Genomic DNA, 27,885 nt, shown 5'->3' on the forward strand with positions numbered 1-27,885 from the left:
CTATATATGCAGGGGTCCTCAAGGCGCGAAGCACCAGACCACCTCGTCCTGCAGGCCAAGCCTCCTGCCACGGAAGCAGTTCAACCAGGCGTGACCGCTGCCATCCGACTGGCGGTCCAGACTCTCCTCTCCCAGCTTCCCCCAACTCGGGGGCACGTAAGCTGTGTGAGGCAGCTCTCGCCGCACAGTCCTCTCCTCATGGCGAGCCGTAGAGGAACCACAAAGAGGCCACGCGTCCTCCAGTGGAATGTGAATTCCCTACGCGCTCGCCTGGCTGACTTACGAGATTTGATTTTTCAGGGAACCCTGGACTTCGACATCCTGGCGCTTCAGGAGAACAGGATACCTGCAGAACCTGCTCGCCTTCCGGGCTACACTGGTTACTCTGGCCTGTCCTTGTATGCCCTCGAGACATGCGCAGACGCCGCCTGTCTGGACCCAACCCATCCTCAGGACCGACCCCGCACAGCCATTTACGTGCGCAACTCCATCCCGCACACGGTGCTAGATATGTCGCCGACAAGGACCTGGGCTGCCTCGAGATCTGTGCCATCCGAGTCCGTCTTGGAAATACCTCGGTGGCCTCGATCTACGTCCCCCCAGGCATCCCATGGGACCCTTCCTGCCTCACAGCCCTGCACTGCCGCTTAGGTAATGACACTCTAATCTGGGCGATTTCAATTCTCACCACATTGCTTGGGGTAGCCAGACGTCGTCAGCCAGGGGCAGGAAGCTGCTGGATGCCATCTCAGCTGCCGGCCTGCGGTTCCTGAAGCCCACGGCCCCAACCTTTATCAGGCTTCGACGCTGTTCCATCATCGACCTGGCCCTGCTGACGGAAGCCTGCTTCTTCAACTGGGAGCGAGCAGTTGACTCCCTGGACTCCGACCACTTTCCATCTACCACCTGACACCTACCAAGCAGCGTCGAAAAGACAGAGTGTCTCGGGTAATGATGTGGTCGCAGTTCAAGGAGCTGTCTAAGAGTATTTCACATGCAGGTGACTTCCTGGCCCTCCTGGGAGAGTGCGCCCAGAGTGTCAGCGCGTCCTGTCACGTCCCCAGACATCTGGGCCTTCGAGCAGCCAGGCGAAGGACGGAACGCATGGTCAAGTGGACGGAGCTCCCCCAGGACTGGACCGAATGGCGGAAGATCGGCGCCTGCTGCCGCCGCCAGGCCAACCGACGTGGACGAGAAGGCTGGGACAGCATCTGCCATAAGCTGACCGCCCGGAATTTTCCGATCCCTCCTCCAGGTGACTGTTAACCGCCATCCTGTCCTGGGAGCAGCCATTGCCAGAGGGGTGTCTTACCAGGTGTTAGCCGAGGACCTGGCAGACCACCTCTCCAATGCTGCCCACCCTGTCCTCGGCCCTCAACCCAGCCCTCCGCTACCTGAGCACCAGAGCCGTCACTCCCTCCCTGCTGCAGCTATCTCCAAGGTCGCTGCCTAGTGCTCTGATCCCATTACCACCCACGAGCTTCTTCGGGCCCAAGAAAAAGACAGCCCCAGGTGCAGATGGGATCACCCTCCAGATGCTACGCAACCTGGACACCCCGAAAAGGCCCAGCTCCTGCACTGTGTTCAATGAGATGTGGGAGAGCGGCACCCTTCCCGCGAGCTGGACCACGGCCATCGTGGTCCCTATCCTCAAGTCAAGGAAGCCCCCCTCCCCCCTACAGCTCTCCTCCTACCGCCCCGTGTCCTTGACGTCAGCTTCTTGCACGGCCATGGAGTCCGTGGCTCTGGAGCGTCTCTCTTGATTTGCCCGGGTGAAATATTTTCTCCCTGAAAGCCAGTCCGGCTTCCGGAGTCACAGGTTTACCGCGGACTCCATCGCAGACGTGGTGTAAACCATGGAGGAGGCAAAGCACGTGGGCGACGTCGCCCTTCTCGCCCTCCTGGACGTCCAGTCCGCCTTTGATCACCTACCACATCAGGCCATCCAACAGGTACTGAATGACCTGGGGGTAACAGGTAACCTGTGGCGCTTCATAACGGCCTTTCTATCCAATCGCTCTTTGCATGTCCGGGTTAGACATACCCTCAGCTCACCTCGCCCCATCAACACTGGAGTGCCCCAGGAGTCTGGTATCAGCCCATTCCTGTTCAATCTGGCTGGCCTCCCTAGAGCCATCAAGCACGGTCGCCATCACAGAGTGCTGACCTCTGTCTATGCCGACGACGTGGCGTTCTGGGTCCGCGCCCAAGGAGACAGATGGTCTCAGCCAGGCTAGTCCTGTAGCGAGCCCTCGACTCCGTGCAGCAGTTCCTCCTCGCCAAGGGGCTCCAGCTCTCCGCCTCAAAGTCAGAGGCCATATGGTGCACCCGTTGGGAGCACGAGCCTCAGCCCGTGCTGCTACCCTCATGATGGCAGCACCAGCCTGCCCATGGAAGCGCCAGGTCAAGCTGGGACTCGTGATCGACCACCGCCTCACGTGAATCCATGCGGGCAAGGCCTACCGGGATCATCTGAACCTGCTTGGCCGAGCAGCTTAACGCCTCCTTGCAGGGGGCAACGGCTGCACATCATGGGCGATCCGGCTGTTCGAGGCGGCTGCCACATCATCCATTCTCTTTGCCTTCCCTTTTGTCTCCCCCAGGCCCACAATGAGTGAACGTCCTGGACGGAGCCCGCAGGAGATGGATCCGACGCCTGCTGGGAGCAACGCAGTGCTCTACGATTGCGGCAACACTGGCGGAAGCCGGTGTCTACCCCCTGACCCTGCTGCTACTCCAGAGAGGCCTCACGCATGTGGACCGCCTCCACAACGCCCCTGGCGGAGCTTCCCTCCTGGCACGGCTGCGCAGTGCCCCCCATTCACGGATGGGACAACTGACAGCTGCGTACACGGACCTCATCGGACCAACCCCAGGGTATCCCATTACACCTCCGCCGCCAACACGTCCCCCTTTACAGGCCACCCTCGACTTGGATGGGGTCAACAAGCGCCGCTCTCTTGCTGCTGCCATCGGCCAGGCTGCCGCTTCCCTCTTAAAGAGTCCAAAGGGAGCACCCTCCTCTTCACCGACGGCTCGGTCCTGCCTTCCACGGGCCAGGCTGCAGCGGCTATGGCGGCCCCACAGACTGGGGTGTCCAGCTCCTGCAGGCTTTCCTTCCCAAGCAGCTCTACTGCAGCCGAGCCGGCGGGACTCCACCTGGCGGCGGACTACCTCGAGACCGGCCAGACCCCAGGCCTCTATGCCATCCTGTGCGACTCAAGGCCGGCACTGCCGCTCCTGATCAAGCCGTCCTGCTTCCAGCTATCGGCTTGTCACCTACGAGTGCGCATCCAGTACCCGGAGGATGTCGGCTTCGTTCTGTCGCTGCACTGGGTCCTGGGCCATGCTGGCATTCAGGGTAACGATGAGGCCGACGCACTCGCCAAAGCGGCTCACTCCAATGAGGTAAGTATAACTAACGATGTATCTATCTTCGATTTTTCCAGGTTCCCCCTCAAGAAGGCGGTAAAGACCCTGCACCCTGATCGGCGCATCGCTGACCTTTCAGTGCCTCTCGGATAAGCTTGCCCGCAGGGAGCGAGCTCTGCTCCTCCGCCTCCGCACCGGAGGCTCCTGGACACCCACGGAGCGGTATGCCCGTGACCGGGCCCCCTCCACAGCATGCCCCTCCTGTGGCGATGCGGGAACCCTGGGGCACCTCCTGTGTGTGTGTGTCCAACACACGCCCACCATCGTCGACGGATGGAGGCAGGCTACCGGGCTCTTGGTCTCCCTGCTGCCAGGGAGGACCAGGTGCTCTTCCCGGCCAGGAACTCTCAGGCAGCCCCCCGGCTCCTGCTGGGCTTCCTGGAGGAGACCGGCCTGGCTGCTCAACTCTGGTTTCCACCGGACCTGCGGACCATGGCGCAGGCGAAGAAGCAGATGATGGCAAGAGCGGCACCACGATGATGACAACCCCCCACCCCTCCTCACATCCCATCTCCCCTTCCCCTGACGCCAAGAGTGCCGCCACGACTAGGCCGGCATAACCGCGTCCAATATCCCCTCCCCAAGAATACCCCAAAGTACGTAGTAGTAGTCATCGTAGTAGTAGTAGTATTCGGCCCGTGGAGGCCGCATTGGCTTATTCAGGTATTAACTCTGTGATGTAAATACATGATTGCAATTATCAGGACAACGTAATTGTTTCCGCTGAAAAATTTCGGATATGAAATTTAAAATTTTGCTCGTAACGAGCTCAAGCGTGCATCCGGGTTTAGTTGCGCTGAATGCTTTCATGAATGAATTGTAAAGTTTCACAGACTAGCGATCAATCGTCATAGGTTATATCGAAGTCCAATCCTGGGAAAACGCGACACTGGAAAACAGAAACAACTTTATTGGTTTTGTTTTCAATAGCGCGACCACCAAATTGTTTCGTGAAAGAGCGCTGCTGTGCGTTCTCGGCTAGTAACGTTAATTTTCGGCCACTCTCCGACGTTCCGACCGATCTTCGAGGCCTTGCCTAGCCTTGCGATGACCCCAAACGCAGCCACTAACTGGCACAATGAAAACGAAACTATATATTCACGCGGTCAACGCGTGCTGCAGCCTGTTGTCTGTAGCCAGGGACCCCTTATAAAGCAAAGAAGAGCCCTTGGGAATATATATATCCTAGAGAAAGCGCTATATCTTGCGCTGGCTCCGATCGGAGCAGCAGTGAGCAGGCGCAGGTGAAGAGTGATGAGGGACAAGTGGAGAGTGTATGTAGAAAATCACCAGGTTTGCCACAGAGATTGTAGGTGGAAAGAAGTTGATCAGTTTCGTGGGCGTTAATTATTGTGTCACTTATCGTAGTGCTAGAAGACAATGAAATAGTATCTGTCGATCGTTTGCGTTATTCGCCGGTGCGTTCATAGCAGTCATTGACTGCTTCGTGACCCGACCATGCGCCGACATTCCGCACATATCGAAGTTTCAACAGCAATCCCGTCATGCGTGCCCACGGCGCGGCAGCTTTCGTTGCGGTCATCTAGCACACCGTATGGTTGATTTTTCTTTTTGTTACTACGCGGGTCAGAGCCGAGTTTCGCGTGAGTGTGCGTCGCCCGTTACGCGCATGCGCTAGAACCGCGTGACGTCATGAGAGGCGCAGGTGCGTCGCCTCCTCGCCGCCGCCAGTTGCGCCCTGCGCTACTTACACATGCACTCGCACTTGTGCCTCATACTGCCAGTTCAATCAACGAGGAAGCGGCGAGTCAACTGACGTGATAATTTAGTGTGGGTTGCTGTGAAGGCCGTTTTATAAAATAGCTTCTGCGAGTTCAGGTGAACAGCAAATTCCGTAATTTCCGGATGTTCAAGAGGGTCGAATATGCTTCAAAAGTGTGGCGTGGATCGAAGCAAATAAACAATAACTTTCGTAATTCTGAACTGTCACGCACCCTTAATAAAAGCAACGCGATATATATATGTCAATCATGGATCGAAAAAATAGAATCGCCGAAGGAACTAACTGGAAAACTAAAACAAATATATATATATATATATATATATATATATATATATATATATATATATATATATATATATATATATATATATATATATATATGTATATATATATATATATATATAATGATATACGTCACTCACAATCCCAATAACCTGCTACAAACAAAACAAACGTTTATTGAACCAATATCAACACTCAACATTTATTAAGCCAGTGCATCAGCCTTCTAGGTAGTTCCAGGCTGACGAAATGACTCGAATGACCCGCTCTCGCTCCTTGTCAAGTTCCTGGATGCGTTGCACGCTGGCACTGATGGCGGACACCAGCTCGTGGACTTTGGCATTCCTGGCCGCTGTACGGGCCCGGGCTGCAGCCAGCACCTCTTCGAGCTTGAGAAAAGAGCAGCAAACAAGTTACAAAACACGAACAAAAAAAAAAATAAAAATAAAGTAGCTGGGTTAATTGGCTCATGGCTCTCCAGTGGGTAGAACTCGGTACCAGTCGCCATAATCTTTTTTTTTTTCCTCGATCTGGTGTATGAGTTGAGAGGGGAAACATGGGCGCCGCTTGTAATCGCAGAATGACTAGGCGATTCAATTTCTATCAGTTTCATTGACTTTTTTTATAGGTAGCATATGGTACCATGTCCTTCCAGAAATACTAAAATAATTAAAACATATGATATAATATATGCTATAATTCTATTTCACTGTAGTTTGGCGGATAAAACCGATTTAGCACTAGAAAATATTTTACTTAAATATTAAGCCGATGTGGGAATTAAGTTTCGCATACTATGTGACTCATGCACATTGCATGCATCTTGCGTATTGCACCCGGATGGATCCAATATTAGTGACAGAGTTATGAAAATATGGTTATGAGGAAAGGGAGAGCGAAGTATACTTATAACAGTTATAACTGTTTGGGCACCTAAACCACGCTCCTCCTATAATTTTATTGTAACTAGAATTCCGCAAGGAGGGCACGGGGTCCACGCCTCCACAAAAACAAAGTGAAGTTGGTAGATTTTTACCGATTGATTACATCTTTTGAACAACAAAAAGGCTGCATAAACCGCAAAAAGTAAATAATGGTTCCTGGTCCGGTGCAATTAAGCCGTTTCGGAAGGCAAATTACAATGGCGTCAAGCATAGTACTTCTTTCTAGCGCGGGAGAGGAGGGGGCATAATTAAAATATATATATATATATATATATATATATATATATATATATATATATATATATATATATATATATATATATATATATATATTATTTTCAGCTGAAAATTTAATTTCAAGTATGTGCACCTTTTTCCTGTCAAAAGAACTTCAATCGATGAATCAATCGAATTTTACCGACAACAGAAACGCGAAAAAACAGAAAGAGAATGCAGTTTCCTATTACGATATGCTACGTTAAGCATGAATGTTAAGAAATCGAACTGAGTAGTTACAATTCTTTTTTATTTATTTATTTATTTTTTTTTTTTTCGGTTAGCAAGAACCGCGGCGCGCGAAAGGTGGGTGGGGCTGACCGAATCAAAACGGCTAATTGTATCGTGTCAATACCACATTTCGGATGTCGAGCTAAAGTCTCGATCAGTCAGAGGCCCTGTATTAGATCCCGTTCCCCCGTTTAATCCCCAACCCCCTTCTTTTCTTTCGCTTATTAACACCAATATTTTTTCGTTCACATCAGAATTTGCATGTCGAATAAGTACCCATATATCTCTGCCGCGAGAAAGATTGCGTTGTTTGTACCTTTGCATGAATCTTCTCCTTTATGGTGGACAAAAAGAGCTCCTCCTTCGCCTCGTTTTCCTGTAGCTCACTCAAGATCTTTTTGGTGTCTGAGCAGATTTTTGCGACGTCGCTCGGTAGGCTGTCCTGGTCAGTCGAGGGGGGACTGCTTTCACTGGCGGCGATTTCCTGAAATCGTTAGTGCAGATAAAAAAAGACAGCCTCACCAAAAAATGAAAATCGAAATGTACAGCTTGACAGTTGATGAAGCACGGTACCTGAAACGCTGCAGTTTCCTCGGTTTCCTGGCCGCCATTTCCTTTGATCCCGTAGCGACCCTCCCGATGCACATTGTCCAGGCATTTTCGCTTCCGTTCCCTTTGAGCTTCGTCGCGGGTCGGAGTTCTCTTATGGTTGATACTTTTCTGACTCATTTCACCGCTTACTGCTGAACAGTGGGGAAATACAGTACTCTAACGGACCAACTGCAGCTCGATAAACCAGACCGCTTGAGCAAACGAGCACAGAAGGTATCGTATGCTACTCGCCGTTTGTAGCAAGACGAGTTTTAATTTTGGCGAAGCTTCTCTCGGCTGTTATGAATTAATATCGTTGATCGCTGAATAAATGCGCCTGTTGTATTTAAAACGAAGCGAAACCAAGAAAAAAAAAAAAGTTGTTCAAAAAGTCGCGCTGCTGGTTTTGTTGTGTCACGTGATGCAGCAGGTGGCAACGCAACGCATGATGGGAATCAGTTCGGGCGGTTCGGGCATGAGATCGCCGTGTGACAGGTGAGGCCTAGTTTTTACGCTTTTTTTCACGTTATCGCGATCCTTTCTTTGTCGCAGTTGGACGGATAGCAATGGAAGCTGTATACACTACGCGTACGAGTGACGCCCAATGTCTGTCCCTCGAGCACGCGCGAAATGTTCGTGTCCGAGCGCGCTTGGGTGCGCGCCCTTCTCGTGGTGTGGCCGCCGCCGCGACAGCATGACTCAACGTCAACCTCGAGCCGTCAATGCGCAAAATAATTAGCGTTCGCCGTTAAAATTACACTCTACTCGTTTTATCCTTTGCGAAATTCTGTCGTCGATAACTCCAGTTTCTTGTTTAAAAGTGCGTGCTCTTCTTAAGAAGTTGGTTTGAAAGCTTAAAGGGAAGTTTTTGTTTACTTGCTCGCTGCCACCTTCCCCTTTCAAGAAACAGTGTTCGAATTCCCGCGTGCACTCTACATTACACACCTTGCCTGTTGTCGGTATTGCGGATGCTTCCCGCTTACGGAATTCTTCGGCTGCGCTTGAGTTCCCTGGGTGGAGGGCATTTAACCATCAGCGGTCGGCCTTATCAGGTACGATCATCTCGATTCGCGAAGGAAGGAAAAAAAAAAAATGTGTTGACGTTTCGGACTTTCCGTTCCTGTTCATCGCTTTTTCGGGCACACACGCACACAATTTTTCTACCACTCCTGCACTCGAGAAACTCCAAGGACGGCGGCAGCTTAACTGGGTTTCGCTAGATGAAACGTGTGTTTCCTTCGATTTCGACGAAACGCCGATTGCATTGCACCCACAAGTAACTGGATTTTCTTGTTGGGGTACTTTTATCTTAATGATGAGGGCGGCATTGATTAATTTGTGTGCACAACCGCCCGTGTACATGGCCGTCGAGTTCATATTGTGTGTTGCAAAGGTTGACTGAAAAAGCTTGCATCGTGTCAAATTGTTAATTGTTTTAGCACATCGCTTGTTTCTGTCACGATGGCTTGAAACATTGAAACATGAACTGGATTGGTTGTTCTTGAAAGAACCGAGATTTGCTTTTCCAGCAGCTAATGCTGTGCGCGTGAACTGTACGAACAGGCTGTGGTTTTTTCGTGAGCCATGCGTTCTGACCGGGTTGGCGTCAAGAAGAGAAACTCTGAGCTGGTTAGGAACGCATGTAGCGATATGGCTTTTTGCTAATAGTTTTCGGGCCCGTGTTTAAAGACATAACTTTTTCTGGCCTTAGACGCCGACGGCACATTGGGTGTGGTTGGGCGTTCACCTGCATAACGTTAGAGCAAAATGTGCTCTAATCTAACGCCGTTTTCAAAGTTTCTTCAATTCACGTATGCGCATTGCTATTACACGGAATTGTTATTGATTTCGTGTCCTTATGCTCTGAACATTTCCGGCAAATAAAGGGAGCGGGCCCAAGTGCTGAGAACCCGATGTCAAGTGGAACAGTGGTTTATACTTGTGCAAATGCAAATATGTGTACTGTGGCTCTGCAAACATGGCAGAGATATAATGTTGTGGAACTTCAGTGTGATGGCCAGAGGGTTTTAACGTTGTAGGAATTAGTGACTGAGAACAGGATTTGTGTTTGGGGTATACTACTGAAATTATTTTTTATTTATGACAAGTGCTGGCTAAAGAATGCAATTAGATGCAGGCTAATAAGTTCGCAGACAGAGGTTTCTGTTGGCAGCACCATTTCATTGCTTGTTTGCCGATCGTGATAACCGTGATTGCAGGTAAGGTAGGCTGCATTTGACTGCTAATGTTCCACTTGTTATTTGGTTGTGCGTTTGTTAGTAGTTTGTGCAGGAATTTCACAGGGGACAATGCTATTCGCATGCCATTTTGGAGATGTTATAGGAGGGATAATTACCTGTAAATGAATGGGGCTCGCAGAAATTGTTTTCTGTAATGCCTAAATAGCCGTGAAGGTCCCACTAATATTGAATGACAGTGTCATGCAAACACACAGAGTGCAGAGCTTTTTGCAAAGCCTTGGTAATGAAAAAAAAAGGGGGGAGTTCTTTGATAAATTTCTACCTTTGAAGTTCTGGGTTATTATTGTTTCACTGCAGACATTGTCGTGTACTTTATTTGAGAAGATGGTGCTTTGGGGAATCGGGGCTAAATTGAAAGGCACGTGGTAAGTGGCTGGATCATCAGTTTTGCACGGTTTTTCTGACACAGTCACAGGGAATTCCATCATGATTCATGGATTGTAGTAGCTGTTTTTTATCTTTTGCATAATTTGTCATCACAGAAAGTTCCATCTTAGAATAAGTTTTTGCAGAGGTGCTGTAGTAGTACCTTTACTTGGCTTGCTGCCTCCTTTTCAGCTTGAGTGATTCAGTAAAAATTACACCGTGCCCATTTTTCTTCACACGGCCTCATTGCGTTACAAAGACGGTACAGCATTCATGTCCTACCAGCATGTGATGAAGCCATCTGTTGGAGATTTTTTATTGTTTTCCATTGTTAGAAGCATTCCTTTGTGATAGAAACATTGCACATGATCTTCTGGTAAAATGGCCCCTCTCATTCTCTTCTTTATGAGAACTGTTTAAAAGTTGGGGATGAGGCAATCACTTCATTAGGCCATGCTACGGTACACCGAATTCGCACGTCCACTTCCTCGTTTGTTTGTCGAGAGCACTGGTAGCAAGCAGGACTTGTCACTGCAACTAGCAACGGTTAGCTTGCCTTGTTGAGGTAAGAGGTCTACTGTCATGTGCTTAATTTATTTGTTCATTTCTTTGCGTATGTGCATGAAAACATCCTCTTTTATTTTTAAGTCAGTGCCTCTATCAATTACATTTTAATGCACTTGCTAGTTGCTTTGCATTTGATATGCAAGATTTTTCAGAAAATTGAGGTGATGTCATATGAAAGGGTAATCGGAAAGGTAAAAAAAAAAGTTGTTGAAAGTTGTTGGCAGGTGTGGCATATTCGAGCTATGGACGTGTTGGAGAATTTTCTTTGGGCATCCTTTGTTGAGCAGAGCAGCTGTGCTTGTGTGTCCTTAACAGTGCATTATGCAGTGTCTTTTTTTTTATATACATCTTGTGTTCATCAAGGTCTGACCGAGTATCTGAAACCCATTGACGGCGTCCTTCCAGCTGCTAGTGGGAATTGGCCTTTTCAGAATACTTTTTTGCGTCGTCATACAACAGGAAGCATCAATTCTACTTTGTTTGAAACCTGTTTGAGCAAGCTAGTTGAAGGCAAAACGTGATCTCTGAATCAAAGTGAGAGCACAGTACAACATTTTTGAGGACACAACTTTCTCTTGAGGCAAGCTGTCATGTGAATTTCCACCTGACATACGTATGTCATCTCTGTCGTCTGTCACCCTCTGGCTGTTCTTCTTCAGTGCACCTATTTATTCAAAAAAGGTAAAGCCCTGCTTTAAATAAAGCGAATGAATGTGCTTGCATGGCAGGACTAGCATGGCTGTCTCAGGATCCAAGGGTTCCTTTGGGTGAGATTTCTGTCTCAAAGGAACTATACCCGAAGCGGCAGGCAGCTTTTGCCATCCCGATTGGCAGACCCTGGGGTGGTGCGAGTGGGTGAGGCCAGCAGAAGAGCTGAGTCGGTAAGGCTGGTGGAAAGCTGCGGACTTCGAGCTTGCAAAAAGTGACAAGAGGAGGGAGAACGGCGTGAAGACTGTGAAATTCAGGTTTTGACTGCAGTTAGCTAAGCTTCCGCAGAATGCATTAAAAAAAAGTCTCTACCGGTGAGATGTTTGTGATGTGCCCTTCTTAACACCTTAGGTGTACCGTAACTTTATTTAATAATGCTACAAGGCTTGTTCAGATGTACTTTGTGCATCTACTAGCCCTGATTGTGAGTGCTGTTATAGCTTCCACCTGACTTGTCGCTTTAACCAGTGTAGCATGTGTTGCGTATCCAGCTATGATAGTGGCAAGTAGAGCCATGGACTGTGTGACTTGGGGCTTTTCTTGGTAATTATTTATTTATAGTCATGATTTTACTGCAGGAGAGGGCAATTACTAGTTTGTAGAAATGAGAGTAGCAGAATGATTTAATTTGGTGTATCTGCCACATTGAGTTATTCCAATTATTGCTGTATCCAGCTGCAATTTGGCAGAGGCAAAATGAAAGGTGCCTGTGTTTTGTGTGATGTCAGTGCACATTAAAGAACCCCAGATGGTTAAAATTTCTAGAGGCCTCCATCATGGTGCCCTTCGTAGCCAATGTTACTTTGCGATGTGACACCTAGACCATGCCAAATCATTGTAATAAAGACAGTACAGATTATAACAGCCTTCTGGAGACTTGACTCTATCTTCTTCAAAAAGTAATTGCTTGTATGTGTACGGAAATAATACCCTTGTTTTCAACGGCAATTCAGTTGGCGGTCAGTTGAACTTAACGGCAGTTAGCGATGTTACACGGCAGCACCAAGTGCAGTTCAGTTCAATTGAGGTCAGCGGTCGCATTTGAACCAGTCAACTGACAAGATGGCTGTTAGCGGACATGCTGCACCGGTCGAATTGGCAGCATTTACGACCGCTATGTGATCTCACATCGCATGGGAGATTGTTGTCCTAGCTAGCGCAAGTCACAGCCTGCAACTTTAGCTGCGCAAATAAGTGTCAAAACACAAGCGCGCGAAGCGGCACCAAAATAACGATGATTAAGCGGCGAAGCCAGACATGCTCAAATGGATTGACTTGGCTCTGTGCTGAGTTCAGTTGTGGCATATTTGAAAAGAAAAAATGCACGCAAAATGTGCTGTTCAATAATATAAAGCATGCAAATATTGTATAAATTTATCTGTAATGAAAAAGAAAGCACTTTTTTCACTCAAAATTGCTTGCACGTGGCAAGATCACATGATTCTAAGACACAACGTTAAAGAACCCCAGGTGGTCGAAATTTCCGGAGTCCTCTACTACGGCGTCTCTCATAGCCTGAGTTGCTTTGGGACGTTAAACCCCACAAACCAAACCAAACAGCCGAGTTTTGCGAGATATTCTGTGTAACTGCAGTCAACTGCTGTTTAGTTCGTCATATAAAAAGCTGAACTGTCATTTAACTGGACAGCAGGTTAAACTGCCCATGTAACACGGGTATAAATTTCAATTGTTTCAAGAAAAAAAAATGCGTTGCGTGAAATCGTAATGAATACTATATTTGAGGACAACATTCTGTGGCTCTGCTGAGAAGGCTCGCCAGGAAAGAGAAGATGATGGGCATTTTTACCCGTTCTGTGAAAAATGGGCCCAACCGACCGTCTTTTTAGACTCTCCCTTTCACATCACCACACCCCTGCTTTGAACAGTACACACCACGGCACAGTAGCAAAGGCACGTCTCCTTCCCCTTTCTGCCTAGCTTCCGTTGTAGCACCACAGAATAAGTTGCCCGCGAGATACCGCAAGAGTCGCGGTCAACGCCATTGGATGCAGGGCCTTTTTTGATGGGTATTGCCGCTCCATTCTCGAGTTATATCCAACTATAGTCATTTCTTGCATCAGAAGAATTGGAATGCTTAAGAATTGATAAATGAAAATGTTAATGGTCATAACATTTTCTTGTCCCATTGTTTGTGAACACATTTAAAAGGGTACAGGCACAAAATTGTGGCACATGGATCTTTGTTCATTTTCTCGGTGTATATGAGGGGTGTCTAAAAAATGATATCCGCACATTTTTTTCTCAGACAATGTTTGTTCAAAATATATAGAATTTGCATAGGATGCAGCTGCATATTTGCTCGACCTTTATTACTTTGAAATGCAAAACTTCATTAAACTATATGGCTCTACACCACCAGTGAACGAGAATGTGCACCGGTGCTTTGTAGCAAAGTTTTCTCGTCTCGTGTAACAATGTCCTCACAGCTCAAAGCAACCTCTCATTGTTCAGAAATCTGGATCCACAAAGTGCAAAGGTGAAAATCACATTGGGCTAAGTCAGGACTATAAGGAAGATGTAGCAGTGCAGTGCCCACAAATGCGGCAATCACTTCTTCTAATGCAATTGCATTAAAGGCTTCATTCTCCAGAAAATATGGCATTGTGAGCGAAAAAACTGCGGCCAAAGCTCATGCAGGTGGCAGTCGGCAGGAGGCATGACCATGCACTGACCGATTGTCCGGCTGTGTGACATCATAAGACCACATGGCATGGCTGATTTAGTTTTGCCCTTGGGATAGGAGGGTGAGATGGCAATTCAGCCTTCCAGGGCCCTTGCTACTCCTATAGGTCTCGCAAGCATGTTTGTACATCTTTGTTAAAATGAAGCTTTATATCTCTGCAGAGTTGTCTTCCATGATTGCCTATGATTGTATGCTAATGAGTATGTGTGTATTGGTAATTAACATTTGCTACTATAATTAACTGAGTTGCAAACTATACATGTACTCGAATGAATATATGCAAGGGGAGCTGACATACGGGAGCCATTAAAATTGTCACATCGTACCCTCAAAGACAGAGCGGGTATGGTTGCTCGTCCTCATACCAGCCTCAAAAAGAAATGTCTCTTCTCAAGTTTTGGTTATAGCCTAATGGCGTTGAAGAGCTTTAACGCTGGTCAGCAAGCAGCTTTAGCATTTCCATCCGCATGGAAATCGGCATTGTGTGACATGCAGTCCAAACAGAAAATAACAAAAATTACAAGGGTTCAATGCTTCTGAACCAGATATTGAGCGACAGCATTAGCTACGGGTGACCGAGCGTTCTTCATCTCTTTTTCTTCTTCCTCAGCCCATATATAAAGCCCCGCTTTAACCAACCCATGTGAACGTGCCTTAGCGGCCTAAGGGGTAACGTGAATGCCAGGGTCCTAGCAGGCTGATTCTGACATAACCGTCCCATGTGAAACGAGAGACCCAAGTTGGCAGCTCCTGCCGGCCCGTGTGTCACATGGGGTGTAACGTCACAGCGTCACGTGGGTAAGACGTAACTGCTGCCGGGTCACGCGAAGGCTTGAAAGTGCGAGTAGTATTGCTTTCGCAATAAAAATTGGTGAGGCTATGTCCACCTTTCAGCAATCAGTGATGTTATATGTGACAGTGGAGGTGCAAGCAAACAAACATTCCTTTGCATCAAAGATTTCGGAGTCCACGTGATCATCAGTATTACAGGAGCTCGAGTTTGGTGTTATGCGAGAGCCACTTACTGCTGTGTGGAACTGAAACAGACAGTGCAGAATGGCCTGAGTTGAGTTATTCTCGCTCTGATTTGGCTTTTGGGACTGCTGTGTCTGTAAGGATCTTTCAGCTTAAAAAAACGACACGCAAGGACTTCACGGCTACATTCTTTACACTTCACCAGTTGCAGGTGGCTGGGTGCCTGACGCGTGTAGTCTGCGTCTGCTTTGAGAGCCCAAGGACCCTGTGCAGCCCCCCAAAGTGGTTGGCCGGCGGGATGCTCTGCGATGAAAAAGCTTCGCCGCCGCCTCTCGTCATCTCTAAACCCGTCACGCTTCCGCAGCGATGAGGGCCTCGCCCACTTCTCGGGGCAGCTGTCAATCCAGGAGAACGGTTCCGACCCAGGCAGCCGCACTGGTAAGCCTAGTGTTTTCAGAGGGGCACAGTCTCGGCTGGTAATGCACCAGAGTGGCAAAATAACTGAGCTTTTGTGGTCGCTTCGACCCTTATGCTGAATGTTTGCAAGATGTTGCATACTGAACAGAACACTTGACAAAAGCGATCTGCTACATCGATGGTAGCTTAGTGGTTAGGTTGTTCAACTGCTCATCTCGACCATGTGGGTTTGATCCTGGTGGCGGCAGCTGCTTTTCGGTGGAGGTGAAGAGCACGGCGCCCGTGTACTGTGCCATGTCAGTGCACGTTAAGGAGCCCCAGATGCTTGAAATTTCTGGAGCCTTCCACTACAACGCTGACTCGCTTTGGGAAAATAAGTAAAAACAAGAAAAGCGATCTTATGCAGTCTTTGAAATTGGACATGCATGCTTTACACATAAGTTCACACTCACATAATGGGACAAACCTCGACATGAAGCACACCAGTACGAGTTCGCGCTGAACCGAAGTGAAGGCATTAAGCACAGCATGCTTTTTTACTTCCATCTCATTCCTCTTTGACATTTAGGAGAAATAGCAGCTGTGGATCCTTTTTTAACAGACAAAATATTTCAGACATTTAGTCGCCAGCATTACAACAGATATTCCTAACCTTCTGTGCAGCCCGTGATAGCCTTAGTTGCTTGTGAACCACAATACCTCCATATGTGTACAATTAAATGAATTATAATAGAACTGAATGAGCTGTTGAAAGGTAAAATGTGTTGTTGCCATGAGTGAAACAAAAAAACATGGCTCAGAAAAAGATGCAAATGAAATGTCCAACATACTGTATATTTGTGAAGTATTGTCAAATACATCTGATTATGATACCAGACAGAGTTTGTGAGGAGGCATTATATACGATTTACGGGGTTAAGCAAGTACGTTTGAGCAAATCATCAACTCTACGATGTGCATCTCAGTAATCAAAATTGATCATTGTGGAAATTTAAGGCAAGGCAAGAAAATGCCATCATTCAAGAATACTGAATGAAAAAAAAATCTGAATGCAGCTGGTAATTCTATAGAACGTTCAAAAGCAGGTGCCTCGAGGCAGTGGGGAGTGTTTTATGTGATAGCATAAGGGTGCTGCGTCGCATTATTGGTGGCGCTATTGGTGCAGGCTGCATGCGCCATCACGCTGTTTTGCTTTGTCAGCAGTACTTGTCCCTGTTCTCCACGTGTCCTCCCCCGTTCCACTGACCCCACTCCATCTTGCACTGGTCCACATGCGTGTGTTTGATGGGTGTTCATGGAAGCCTTTTAACTTGCACAGAAATGCAGCAAGTGGCAAATGAAGAAGCCTGATTGAAGATTTTTTTTTTGCTCTCTGAAAAGTGAGGACACCCGTGGAGATTTTTCAGATGAAAAGTTTGACCTCCGGATGATTTCGGATGAAAATGACAGGAGGTTACTGGGTATAAATTTTGACCTCTAGAAGATTTCAGACGAAAATGAAAGGAGGTTACTGGGTATACATTTTGACCTCCAGAAGATTTCAGACGAATATGAGAGGAGGTTACTGGGTATAAATTTTTACCTCCAGAAGATTTCAGACGAAAATGAAAGGAGGTTACTGGGTATAAATTTTGACCTCCAGAAGATTTCAGACGAAAATGAAAGGAGGTTACTGGGTATATAAGTTTTGACCTCCAGAAGATTTCGGACGAAAATGAGAGGAGGTTACCGGGTATGCAGGCTTTGTCGTTTTCGGAGGAAAAGCGCGACCTCCGTAACACCCTGTCGGGCAGGGTGAGAAGGCTGGCTTCCTCAGGCAGCCCGGGTCCACTGCCTTCAGGTTTGGATCCTGGCTTCCAGAAGATTTCGCTGCTCGAGGAAAGCAGGTAAGGGACTCGCTGCACACCGAGTGCCCTAACTTCGGGATGGAATTCTGGCTTCCGAAAGACGGCGCTGATCGAAACGAGAAGGTCGGTCTCCATCGCAGAACGACTTCTCGAGGCCTTCGCAGAACGGCCATGACGGCGACAGTCCGCGATACGCTGACGAGCCGACGCAACCGGCCCTCCCCGACAAGGTCAGCATGACTAAGCAGGTTTCTTCGCTCAAGCTGTGCGAAAAGTCCGACGAAACGTCACAAAGAAGCGTTGAAAGCAATCATGAAGACAACCAACGAGCTAGGCCGGTTGAAGCTAATCTCCACTCATTGGCATGCAGAGTCTTTCGGAGCCCAGGTCTCCGGTCTGAGCGGAGTGGATTCACCCTCGTCAAGGAAGCTGGCCTTCACTTCTCTTCCAGATCCTTCTGTTGCAGGACAAGATTACACCTTGGGAACAAAGGATCCGGCCTCCGGACAGAAGCGGACGTATTCATCTCGCCAGGGAGCGCCTTCCGGAGACAACGCAACCTCTAAAAAAATAGGCCCTTCGTGCCCAGGAATGACGACTTCCTCCTAGTAGAGGCTTGCGTTTTATGGAGACAAGGATTGCGACCCAAAAACAAAATACCAGACGAAGAAGCCGCCTTCTTTGTCTTGGCGAGCAGCTTCTTCCGGGGGTGAAAATCGCCCCAAGACAAGACACTCGAAGTCCTTAGTGAGGCCGACCTCTTCACAGTGGCATGTGCCCTCTTTTGGAGGCCAGGTTTCTGGTATATCAGGACAACAGACTCAGTGTGGCAGCATGCAGTGCTTTCCGGGGGTCGTGCTTTCGCCCATTGAACGACAATCCTTGTGTTTGCAGGTTAAGGAACCTCCTCTTAGTACCATCTGGCATTTTCAGGAGGTCTGTTATTGTGACTAAGGAGAACGGGTTCGGTGGGCCCAGCGAAGGTGACCACCATGCCTTGGCATGCAGCATCGTCACGATGGCAGTTTTCATTTCTGAAAATAGTGTACTCACCATCGTGAAAGAGGCCGGGCTTGAATCTTTGGCCAGCGCCATCTGCTGGAGTTCAGGTTTGCATCCTGGGGATGATAGACCTGGCCTGCAGAAGAAGGCTGACATACTTGCTTCCGCATTCACCATTACCTGGAGCGCCTGTTTCCTTTCTAAGAACAACAAACTTCTACCCTGGAAATCCGACCTTCTGTCATTGGAATCCAACATCATCAGAAGGCCAGGCTTCCGATCTAAGGATAAAGGACCAGGTGAAGATGCACTGCTAGCCTTGGCCTGCGTCATATTCCTGAGACTAGGTTTTTGGCCCACGGGTGTTTGCCTGGAAACTGTGAGAACTGAGCTGAAACATGCTTTTCAGAGGACCACTATTGACAGTGTGCACCTCATTTCCTTCGCTGTGGCTGTGAGGTCAAGTGTTGTTCTTGAGAAAGGACAATTTTGAAAGACGTCACATGGCTTGCTTCTAAATACGAGTAGTGCAAACACTTGCACGTTGCATCAGGCTCTTTGAAAAGGAAATTTGCCTTTTTCAAGCTTTCCAGCGCTCTGCGTTACCCCTTACATCTCTCTTGTTAGCTCCTCCTTGTTAGCTCGTTTGGTAGATTGACTTTCCCCAGACGCAGCTGTTCCAGGCTTAGCCTTGTGAGGAGTTAAATTTTTCTGCTAACTGTAGAAAGCTTTGCTTTACAGAACCAAGCTGGGCTCCATTGTGTTTCCAGGTATAAATTAGAGGAACCGGACGCTTCTGAAAATACCAGCTTGACACGAAATGCAGGTCTCATGAGGGACATGGTGTCAACGCGGGTTATTCACTGACCGCACAAATACTGCTACTGTTCACTATGTCCTCTGCCTGCTCTGCATGGAGTTGTTGTTAGCATGATGCTGCTTTTGTGAGAACAGCACTCACAATGTCACTGCCATCAGTTGATTATTTGCTGCCTTGTGCTAGAAGTGTGTTTTCGGTTACATTGCGAGACAAGTGAAGACATGAAAATTTGGTATCGGAGACGGGCTATGTGCAGAAGCCTAGGCATATCAGGCTTTTCCTGGTTAATTAATGTATTTTGAGCACTGCAGTTAGGTGGATGTTCTTCAGTCGATGAAGGTGAAGAGCAGTGCGCCCATGTACTGTGCGAGGCCAGCGCTCCGGTGATTGAAACTTCTGGAGCCCTCCACTACGGCGTCTTTCATAGCCTGAGTTGCTTTGTGATGTGAACCCCTATAAACCAAACCAAACCTCAGTGGACTCGAGCAACCTGGAACTCCTGTGCAGTGAAATCTCCAACACATGCCGTTTGTTATCAGTTGTCTTCGTTTGCTGTGTTGATGTCTGCTTCATTGCATTCACTGCAGGACTAATGCCTTTTTTGAGATCTCAAATTGTGCCACCTGTAGCCATGTGTTTGCAGTGAGCGTTCTCATCTTATCTTTACTTCGGCTGTTTCTCGCTACATTTTTATACCCTTGGAACCCACTCTCTTATCTGCTTAGGATGAGAGCGAACAAGCGCAGTCTCACTATGGTCAAAGTAATTCTTCTGTTGCGCATACTATTGGGGTGTTGTATGTTGTTCATGGGGAGGCTTGAAAGACTAGCCAACCCTAAAATTTTGTCTGGAAGGAGTCTAATGGAGGAGCTCTCACCCACTTATAAATTACTGCTTGATTTCTTCTCTCATCTTATCATAGTTTTGAACTTCACAGCCAAACAGAGGCTGCGGCATCACTGGATTAAGTCTGTGGCAGTCTTCGTTTGTGTAATTAGTATGTGGAGGTCACTGTGCATTGCCTTCTGGCTCATTGAAAGTTGCTTTTATTCAGCAAGTGATTACGCACAAAACTCGCCGCCCAAAGTATTCATTCAAGAGCTGTTTGCAAAATGTGGTGATGGCCACCCTATCCTCAATGAATTAACACTCTGCTAGCTTCGGCTGCTTTTCGATCGTTGTCCGGTTTCCTAGTGTTAGTATCTCATGTGACGTGGTACCATTCTCATTCTGTGGTGAACGAGACACTTGATGCACTGGACCACAAAGGAAGTACTTTGTCATGGTTTTCTTTGAACTTGGCATTAGATAGATTTGACAGTTTGCCTTGAATCAGACATTGAACACACTGGATCACAGAGGAGGTACATTACTGTGGTTTTCTCTGAGGTCAGCATTCGATAATGTTCACAGTGTGCTCTGAATGAAAGACTGAACACACTCGATAACAGAGGAAGCAGTTTGTTATCATGGTTTTATTTGAATTAAGATCCAATATAATCAACAGCGTGCGCCCCACTGTGGTGGTACAGTGGTTAGGGTGCTCGACTACTGTGCCCAAGAATGCAGGATCGAATCCCAGTCACCGCGGTCACTTGTCGATGGAGGCGAAAAGCAAGGTGCCCGTGTGCTGTGCGATGTCAGTGCATATTAAAGAACCCCAGGGGGTCGAAATTTCCGCAGCCCTCCACTATGGCATCATTCATAGCCTGAGTCACTTTGGGACGTTAAACCCCACAACCCAAACCCAATCAGCAGTCTTCCTTGTTGGATTCGCTGATGTGGAGGACTTGTTATAAAGCACACCTGACTTTTTGTGCTGCGGCATCATTAATTTGTGTTGTTTTTTGTGGTGCTGTTTGCACGACTAAAAGGCTGTTTGGCAAAAGTGTCAACAGAGCATTGCTATGAGCGCAATAGAATATACGGGGTAACCATAGCGTATATAATATACTGTTGGGCAAGGGACCTTGAGATGCTATCAAATAAGGAAGATTTGGTAAGCTCTTGTTAGTTTACTAACTGGTTTGCTTGAACTGATGCTTTGATAGTGTAAGCGTTAAGTGTACTTAAAAGGCTTCCATCAGTTCTAAATTCCTCTTATCTGAAAAATCTTTTCGGTTCCCCATGAGTTCAAGTTATTGCAAATTGACTGTGTAAATTCATCCAGTAAAGAGCTACTGTAGTATCTAACCTCTTCTTCATGTTAACTTGTCTACAGAAGCCGTAGTTTACCTGCTGCCTGTTGCCCACATTAGGAAATGTACCAGCTGATACTAGTTGAGATAGCTGTGCAGTTTTTCAGGTGTTATTGGTTCTGTGTGAGGACCGAAGTGATATTATCGTGAGTGTACACTTCCTCGACTCTCCAGGTTTATCTGAAGAGGCTGGTATCAACAAAAAAAACTAGATTGAGATATTGTATCAGGAGTGGGTGCTTACCCATGGCTATGACCGTTATTAATTCCAAATGGGTAAAAGGAAATGCTTCAGAACTTGGCTTATACTATATGAAAGTTTAAGTGAACGGCTGGGCTGTGATATAGCGAAATGTTTGTATACATATTCTCTTCATTGATGTGCAGCAAATTTCTTGCTCTTCTGGGAGGGGAGGAGATCTCTTCGGCAAATAAAAGCCCTTTCGTCTTTACTGATGAGAGATTTTAAGTTTACAAATCTTAAATAAAGAAGCACTAAGTGACTACTTATATGTTGTCTTTAATTAACATGGGCTTGTACTTTTTTTTGTGCAGTGTAATTAACTGTTCTATTCCGTACGCTAAGGGAATTAGTTTTCAGTGCTTATCCTCAGACCAGTCTGAGAAGAGCATGCCTTCTTGTTGGAAACAGTTATCTTTTGTGACCACCACTTATCTCGCAAACATGTTTTTGCCTGACTGGTATCTACACGGTGGTGTAACAAAGGTATGTGCTGTTCGTATTGGATGCAGCTCTGGGCATGCACTGGTGCACTGTTGTGATGTCCAAAAAAACCACACACACTTATTGAGTTGTTGCATGTTCCATGTTGACCTTTTGATGTGTAATGCATTTGTATTGTAGTGTGTGCATGTTTGATTTACACACTTTGAGGAGTGAATTTAGAATTGTGCAGGAGTATATGTATGTAGCTTGGAAAGAGGCACCCTAGTAGTGAGAAACAATGCATTTACTCTTTTTGCTAAGTTGCTAAAGTTACTCCCGAACCTGTCGTATTCTTGATTGGACTGCCTTGTTTTGCTGTTTCCTTGCTTAGTTTTGCTTTTTGCCACTAGCCATTTGCCTTGCAATTTTTATTGTGTGGTATTTTTGCACTGTTTGTGAGCACAACTATTTATTTTTTTTTTATTTTTATTGGTCCGGGGGTGCCCTCCATCTTCAAAATCAGTCGGCCTTGAAGGGTGACAGGCTAGAAGTGAGATGAATTGGTCACTTATAGGGCTCCTATTCACGCTTTGTCCCCTGGACTGATTGACTTTGATTGAGTTAATCATTTTGTTTCTGTGGATGTCCCCACTGGATAAAAATAGATAAACAGTTAGCACTCCGCAGCAGTCCTAATTTATGGACAGAGTTATTGGCCCTGGGCCTCAGTTTATTTTCACTGTCTCTGCCTTGCGTGCGTGTCATGGAAAAAAATTGCCCTATTTGAAAGTGCCATATAGTTGGCACACATCAAAATTCAGCCCAGAATGTACCCATTGCTGTAGTGGCTGAGCCAGCTTTTATCGGCTTATCCACTGCAGCAATGGCTTCTGTGCTTTTGAAGTTGAGATACAGTTTGTTTTCAAATGGATAATTGTGATTGCAACACGCTCCCCCCTTAGTCACATTCTCGCTCTCCTTTTAAATTGAAAGGCAATAGTTAGGCTGTGGCTAAACCTGGGGGACCAACTGTAGTGGTCTTCTAGATGCGAAATTTACGTGAGGCACATTATTTCAAAAATTAAAAAGAGGCCTCCACTCGCTGTATATTGCTTTTATGAGATTACGTTACAGCTTCACATGTGTGAGGAAGAATGGAGGGGTTGGTTACAGAAACATGCCTCTGTGTTCAGCTAAGGTACCCAAAGCATGAGGAATGGAGAAGGGCTTCTGGTTACAAGCTGGTCTTTAAGTTGTTCCCCTCTCTGCATATATGATGTCTTTAATGATGTCGTTCCAGGCTCAAGACTGAGCCTGTTATCTCGTGCAACACAGCGCTTCTCCATTTCCTCATCGCGGATTCCCGACCTCCGTTCTCCACTCACAGGCAAGTGACCTTCTAGCTTTAAACGTTCGCTTTCAAAACTGTCCCATCGCTCTGTGTTTTTTCTGCACTGCAAAAGCTCTCCCTTTGCCTCTTGACTTCTGAGACTTGTGGTGAATGTTTCCTCTGCTTATCGCATATCGCATGGCTTTATTATGTCTGATGGTCGTGCTTTTGTGAACAATAATTTGTTCTATTTGCCTATGCTTTGGTTTGTGTCTGGCTCTTACTGTCTGAGAGCCTCCAAGTCATCAGTGGAGCCCTTAAATGTCATCCACAAAGTAAACTATTCTGATCTCTGTGATTGCTCATTGGTTTCTTTTTGTTCAGTTTGGTCTGCAGGGCTACAGTGTGAGCATAATTGAATGGAAGGTGTGGCACTTGACTCATGCTTTAAACATGGTTGTGATTTTAAGAAGCTGCCTTTGTCATTACAATTGCACACTGTGGGCACTAGTCGGGGGAATCAGCGAAGTTAACAAATTTCGATTAAGCCATGCAGGGTGGTCATCGATATCACAGTTAAGGTTAAGCACTTGGCAACAACCTTCACAGTAATCTTCTGCAATCTCTTTGGCAGTTTTATTAAAGCACAGAGTAGTTGTTTGGAGCAGCAGGCATTGATGAGCTCAGATGTTTTTCGAGCTTTGAGCACACTTACTAAGCGTTATAAGACCTAAAAACAAGCTTTTTCACCGTTTACCTCCCAGTGGAGTATAGCTAGCTGTGGTGTCTGCTGTGAAGCATTTCACATTGCCTTGAGCTTATTGAGTAAAGAAAACAGGCAGTCTCATTCTAGATGGTGCACCCGGGTTCGAACCCGACCTCGGTGGCTGCGTTTTGATGGAGGCGAAACGGAGTGGCGTCCGTGTGCTGTGCGATGTCAGTGCACGTTAAAGAACCCCGGGTGGTCGAAATTTCCGGAGTCCTCCACTACGGCGTCTCTCATAGCCTTAGTCGCTTTGGGGCGTTAAATCCCACAAACCAACCAACCAACCTTTTGTGTGGTGGGGATGGTACTCTTCTGCTGGGGGAATAGGTCCTTCAATAAATTCCGACAGCCAATATGAAGCTCCTGGATGCTCGTGCCGGGAGAACTGAGCCCTTACTAGTGGAGCAGTTTCACAGGTGACATGCAGGCCTTGAGGCGAATGCTAAGCTAACGAGCCTTGAACGCCTTGGGATGTTTAAGCATGTCACGTTGAGTGCCGGCTGCATTGAAAAGCGTAAGGCGATACGCCAATTTGAAATTGGCGCTGCGCTTATGGGGTTGGTGACGTCTGCGATCACGTTTCCCGTGATCCCTCGCGAGAAATTGAGAGAAAAGGAAGAAGCGCGCTGTAGAAAGAGAAAGCGCGCTCGTCGCGAGAGAAAGAGAGAGAGCCGGCCAGCCTCTCGCGAGCAAAGCCGGTCTCGAGGCGGCATCCATCTCTCTCCGCTTCTGAGCGCACCAGCGCCGCCAACGTCTCCTCCGGCGACCCGGCTGGTGCTGCTGCCGCGGCCGCTCGGCGACGTTCGTTAGCCGCGCTGGTCGATCTGCTGTACCCGTCGAGGAGAGGTCTGACAACGGTAACGCGAACGCGGCGTGTCCCTCTGTGTGTGTGCGCGCGTGCCTGTGCCGTTCGTCGCCGCGTCATCTGCGAGGTTGTGACCACGACGACGCCTGTCTCACTCGGCCCCGGAGGTGGGAAGCGACCGGCGGCGTGCTTACTGACCTGAGCCGAAGAACAGCCGCCGCCGCGGTCTTGTGCCGCTCGGCTCGGACACGAGATCAGTGGGACGCCGCCGAGCTATGCAGTCAGCCAAGTCTCGCCGGCTGGACGATTGAGCGAGCAAAGCACGCGCTGTTGTCGGCCGTTCGCTGGATCGTGCACAACTGCTTTCGATCGAATCACCTTTGGCGTGTGGTTCGTGAACTGCGGTACTCCCGGGAGTGAGTGCAGCCGTTCGTGGTATACCTGAAGAGCGCCGGTTCGGCGGGACGTCTGCTCGCCAGTGATCGCGCGGCGGCTTCTGCCCGATACAGCGGACACCTGGCTCACCTTTCTGCTTTTTGTGATCCTCGGAGTATGGATGCCGCTTACGCCTGCGCTGTTCCGCTGTTGCTTCACGGGCCGACGACAGTGGAAGCTCTGACCTCATCTCGGCGATAATTCGCACCGCAGGAAGACAGCCGCTGCGTGTGCTACTCCTTTCTGAAGTGCGCCCCATATTTCTCAAAAGTAGCCTCGCGCCTCTTCGGTCTCGACGAGACTTTCAGCAGTGAACACACGCCATTACATTCACTTCGTTTTCATTTTTCTTGAGCACCGTGTGTCGTCTCGACTGCTGCTGCTCCTGGAAGTGGAAAGCACCGGCAGTTTCCATCGGCTGCTGGTCCGTCGACTAGTCAAACTCCTTGCTGTTCCCGCGGTTTCTTTTCTTTTTCTGCAATTCTGTGATCGGCCATGGATATCAAGCTTCTGCATAAAAGCAACACCTTCAGCAACTTCGGCAGCCACAAGCTTGGCAGCTGGTTCTCGACCTTCAGCATCGCGAGGCGGAAAAACAGCTCCACGCTCAAGAATTCCAAGAGCCTGAGTGAGTCTTGCCGTTTTTATGTTTCGTTGTACGGTTCGCTCTCCCCCGTTCTTCACGTTTTTCGCCTTCTCTGGGAGAAACCGACGCAAGCTTACTACGCGCGCTCGTTTTCGTGTCATTTTTTATTTTATTTTTTGCATTTCCTCTCTTTCCCCAGTTGATTTCATAAAATGAAAAACCAGCAAAAAAAAAAAAAAAAAAAAGAGAAAGAAGCGCGAGCACTGACTGCATCGCGGCGTGTTTCTCGGGGATCATCCCGCGTCGACCCGTCTCATTCGCTGTAATGCTGATTTTTTTCTCTCTCTCTCTCTTCCTCTTCTTTTCTGTGTTTTTTCTTCACCGATCCACGTGCAGCGTTCTCCTCCGTATCAATTTTCCGCTCGGCTGACTCTCTCATCCTCTCCTGATCTTTTTTTCGTTCCCAGCCAGGCGGCTCCCGACTGTCAGCATTTTTGTGGATATCATCTGCGCCCTAGGGTCCGGTGATCAGGCCTCCGATTGCGCTGCTCTTATCAGTTCTCTTCTCTCTTGACGTGCTACTTACCTCATCGCATTCACACAGACCTTGCGTTTATTTAAAATCCAAGAAGGTGGCTGCGTAAGATAAGCGGGCTAATATGAGCGGCAGTCTGCATCCTTGCGGTCTTGCCCAGACGTTATTGAAGCTGCTAGGACAGTCTGCTCTCGTGTATTTATATGTTCTCTAAACAACTGGGCAGTCGTAATACAACATTACTAGCACTCGAGAAAGGTTGCTGTCCGGTATTCCACAGAAACGAGGACATCAAGTTAAGCGAAGGATATTCATGAAGCAGCTGAATGCGGAATCGCGACACTGACGTGGACCGAACACCGGCCTACCTGCTGGCCTCTACTGTTTTGTTGATAAACCTGCTTTGCGTATTTTCAAGATTGTCATGTGTGGGGTAGGAACATATAATCAATGCTCCCGTTGGCTTTTTGCAGATACTCGGGCTTCACGGGCGGAGAACTTTCTAGATTTCTCTTTAAAAGGGGTTCTCGCGAATGATGCCAGTGCTTTTAGGTCTCTGAAAATTTCGACTCTTCTTTCCCTGTCCGTTGCCTTCCCGGCATTGCGTCGCGTGAAGGGTTGTCAGCCGGTCGGAGCAGGGGAGCGCGGTGCGAGGTGTTTTGCCGGGTGCCCGTGTTTGTTTACGCTAGAGAGGATATCTTTCGCGGAGTGCGTGCGGCTGCTCGTGGCGTCGCGAGCCGGCTCCTGTGCCTTCGTCTCTTTACCCCCACCCACCGGAGGAGGCTCACTGCTGTGCCTGGCGGGAGTCGCTGGCGAGGCAGGCGAGCAAGCCGATCGATGGCAACCCGACGCCGCTCGCGCCTCGCCCTGAAAGAAAAGAAGCCCGGGAGCAGCGGCAGCCCTCTCGCTGATCCGGCGCCGATGATGATGGCGGGAGGCCGTCGTTCTGCGCCCGTGCTAGCTTTCGGCGGCTGCGGCCGCCCCCGGATGTTGGCCGCAGGACGGCCGCATTTTGATGTGGCGAATTGCGGAAGGGGTCAGTGGGCCGCTCCGTATCGGCACTAGAACCCAAGTGGCCATCAATATTACTCGTTCTCCAGCGACTCTCTCTTTTCACTTTGTTTCATTTATTTCCCCTCGGCACTGCTCTGTGACCATTGAGAAGTAAGACGGTTACTACGCCACCGTTTTCCTCGGAAACCAGTTACATCGGCTCAGTTGCGAATAGCCCCTTGAGCGAGCGAGCTCTCCTGTCATCCTCCGTGGAGAGTGTCAAGCCGCTCTATGTTCAAGCATTATTTCGCGCGCGGTTATTTTCATGTCACCGACATTTTATTTGTCGCCCTTTAATCGTTCTTGCATTTTTCAATGCGGGGGTTGTAATTGCTGGCGTTGT

At 48.0% G+C, this 27,885-nt stretch overlaps 2 protein-coding genes across 7 annotated transcripts in view; one reads left to right on the forward strand and one right to left on the reverse strand.

The window, feature by feature from the left end:
* Positions 1-5,646: 5,646 nt before the first annotated feature.
* LOC146207440 (uncharacterized) lies at positions 5,647-7,721 on the reverse strand. The gene is made up of 3 exons (XM_084587108.1): positions 7,483-7,721; positions 7,226-7,393; positions 5,647-5,847 (listed from the first exon to the last, which is right to left on the reverse strand). Exons 1-3 carry the CDS (start codon positions 7,636-7,638, stop codon positions 5,677-5,679), a joined length of 495 nt encoding a protein of 164 aa, XP_084443234.1. The 5' UTR covers positions 7,639-7,721; the 3' UTR covers positions 5,647-5,676.
* Positions 7,722-7,933: 212 nt separating this feature from the next.
* The window catches only part of LOC146207441 (cyclin-dependent kinase 16-like), a 150,889-nt gene continuing 130,937 nt past the window's right edge, over positions 7,934-27,885 (forward strand). The window contains exons 1-4 of one of the 6 annotated variants that reach the window (XM_084587419.1): positions 7,957-7,995; positions 10,059-10,126; positions 15,287-15,519; positions 23,333-23,419. In XM_084587419.1, the coding sequence (XP_084443545.1) occupies positions 15,390-15,519; positions 23,333-23,419 (217 nt within the window). In that variant the 5' untranslated portion in view covers positions 7,957-7,995; positions 10,059-10,126; positions 15,287-15,389. Of the gene's footprint in view, positions 7,996-8,103; positions 8,553-10,058; positions 10,127-15,286; positions 15,520-23,332; positions 23,420-24,865; positions 25,997-27,885 lie in introns of those variants that run through there. The other 5 variants (XM_084587416.1, XM_084587428.1, XM_084587424.1 and 2 more) reach the window with 5 other exon arrangements.

Source organism: Amblyomma maculatum, chromosome 1 (genome assembly GCF_055883805.1).
Source record: "Amblyomma maculatum isolate TAMU_Amacu chromosome 1, ASM5588380v1, whole genome shotgun sequence".
Lineage (NCBI taxonomy): Eukaryota > Metazoa > Arthropoda > Arachnida > Ixodida > Ixodidae > Amblyomma > Amblyomma maculatum.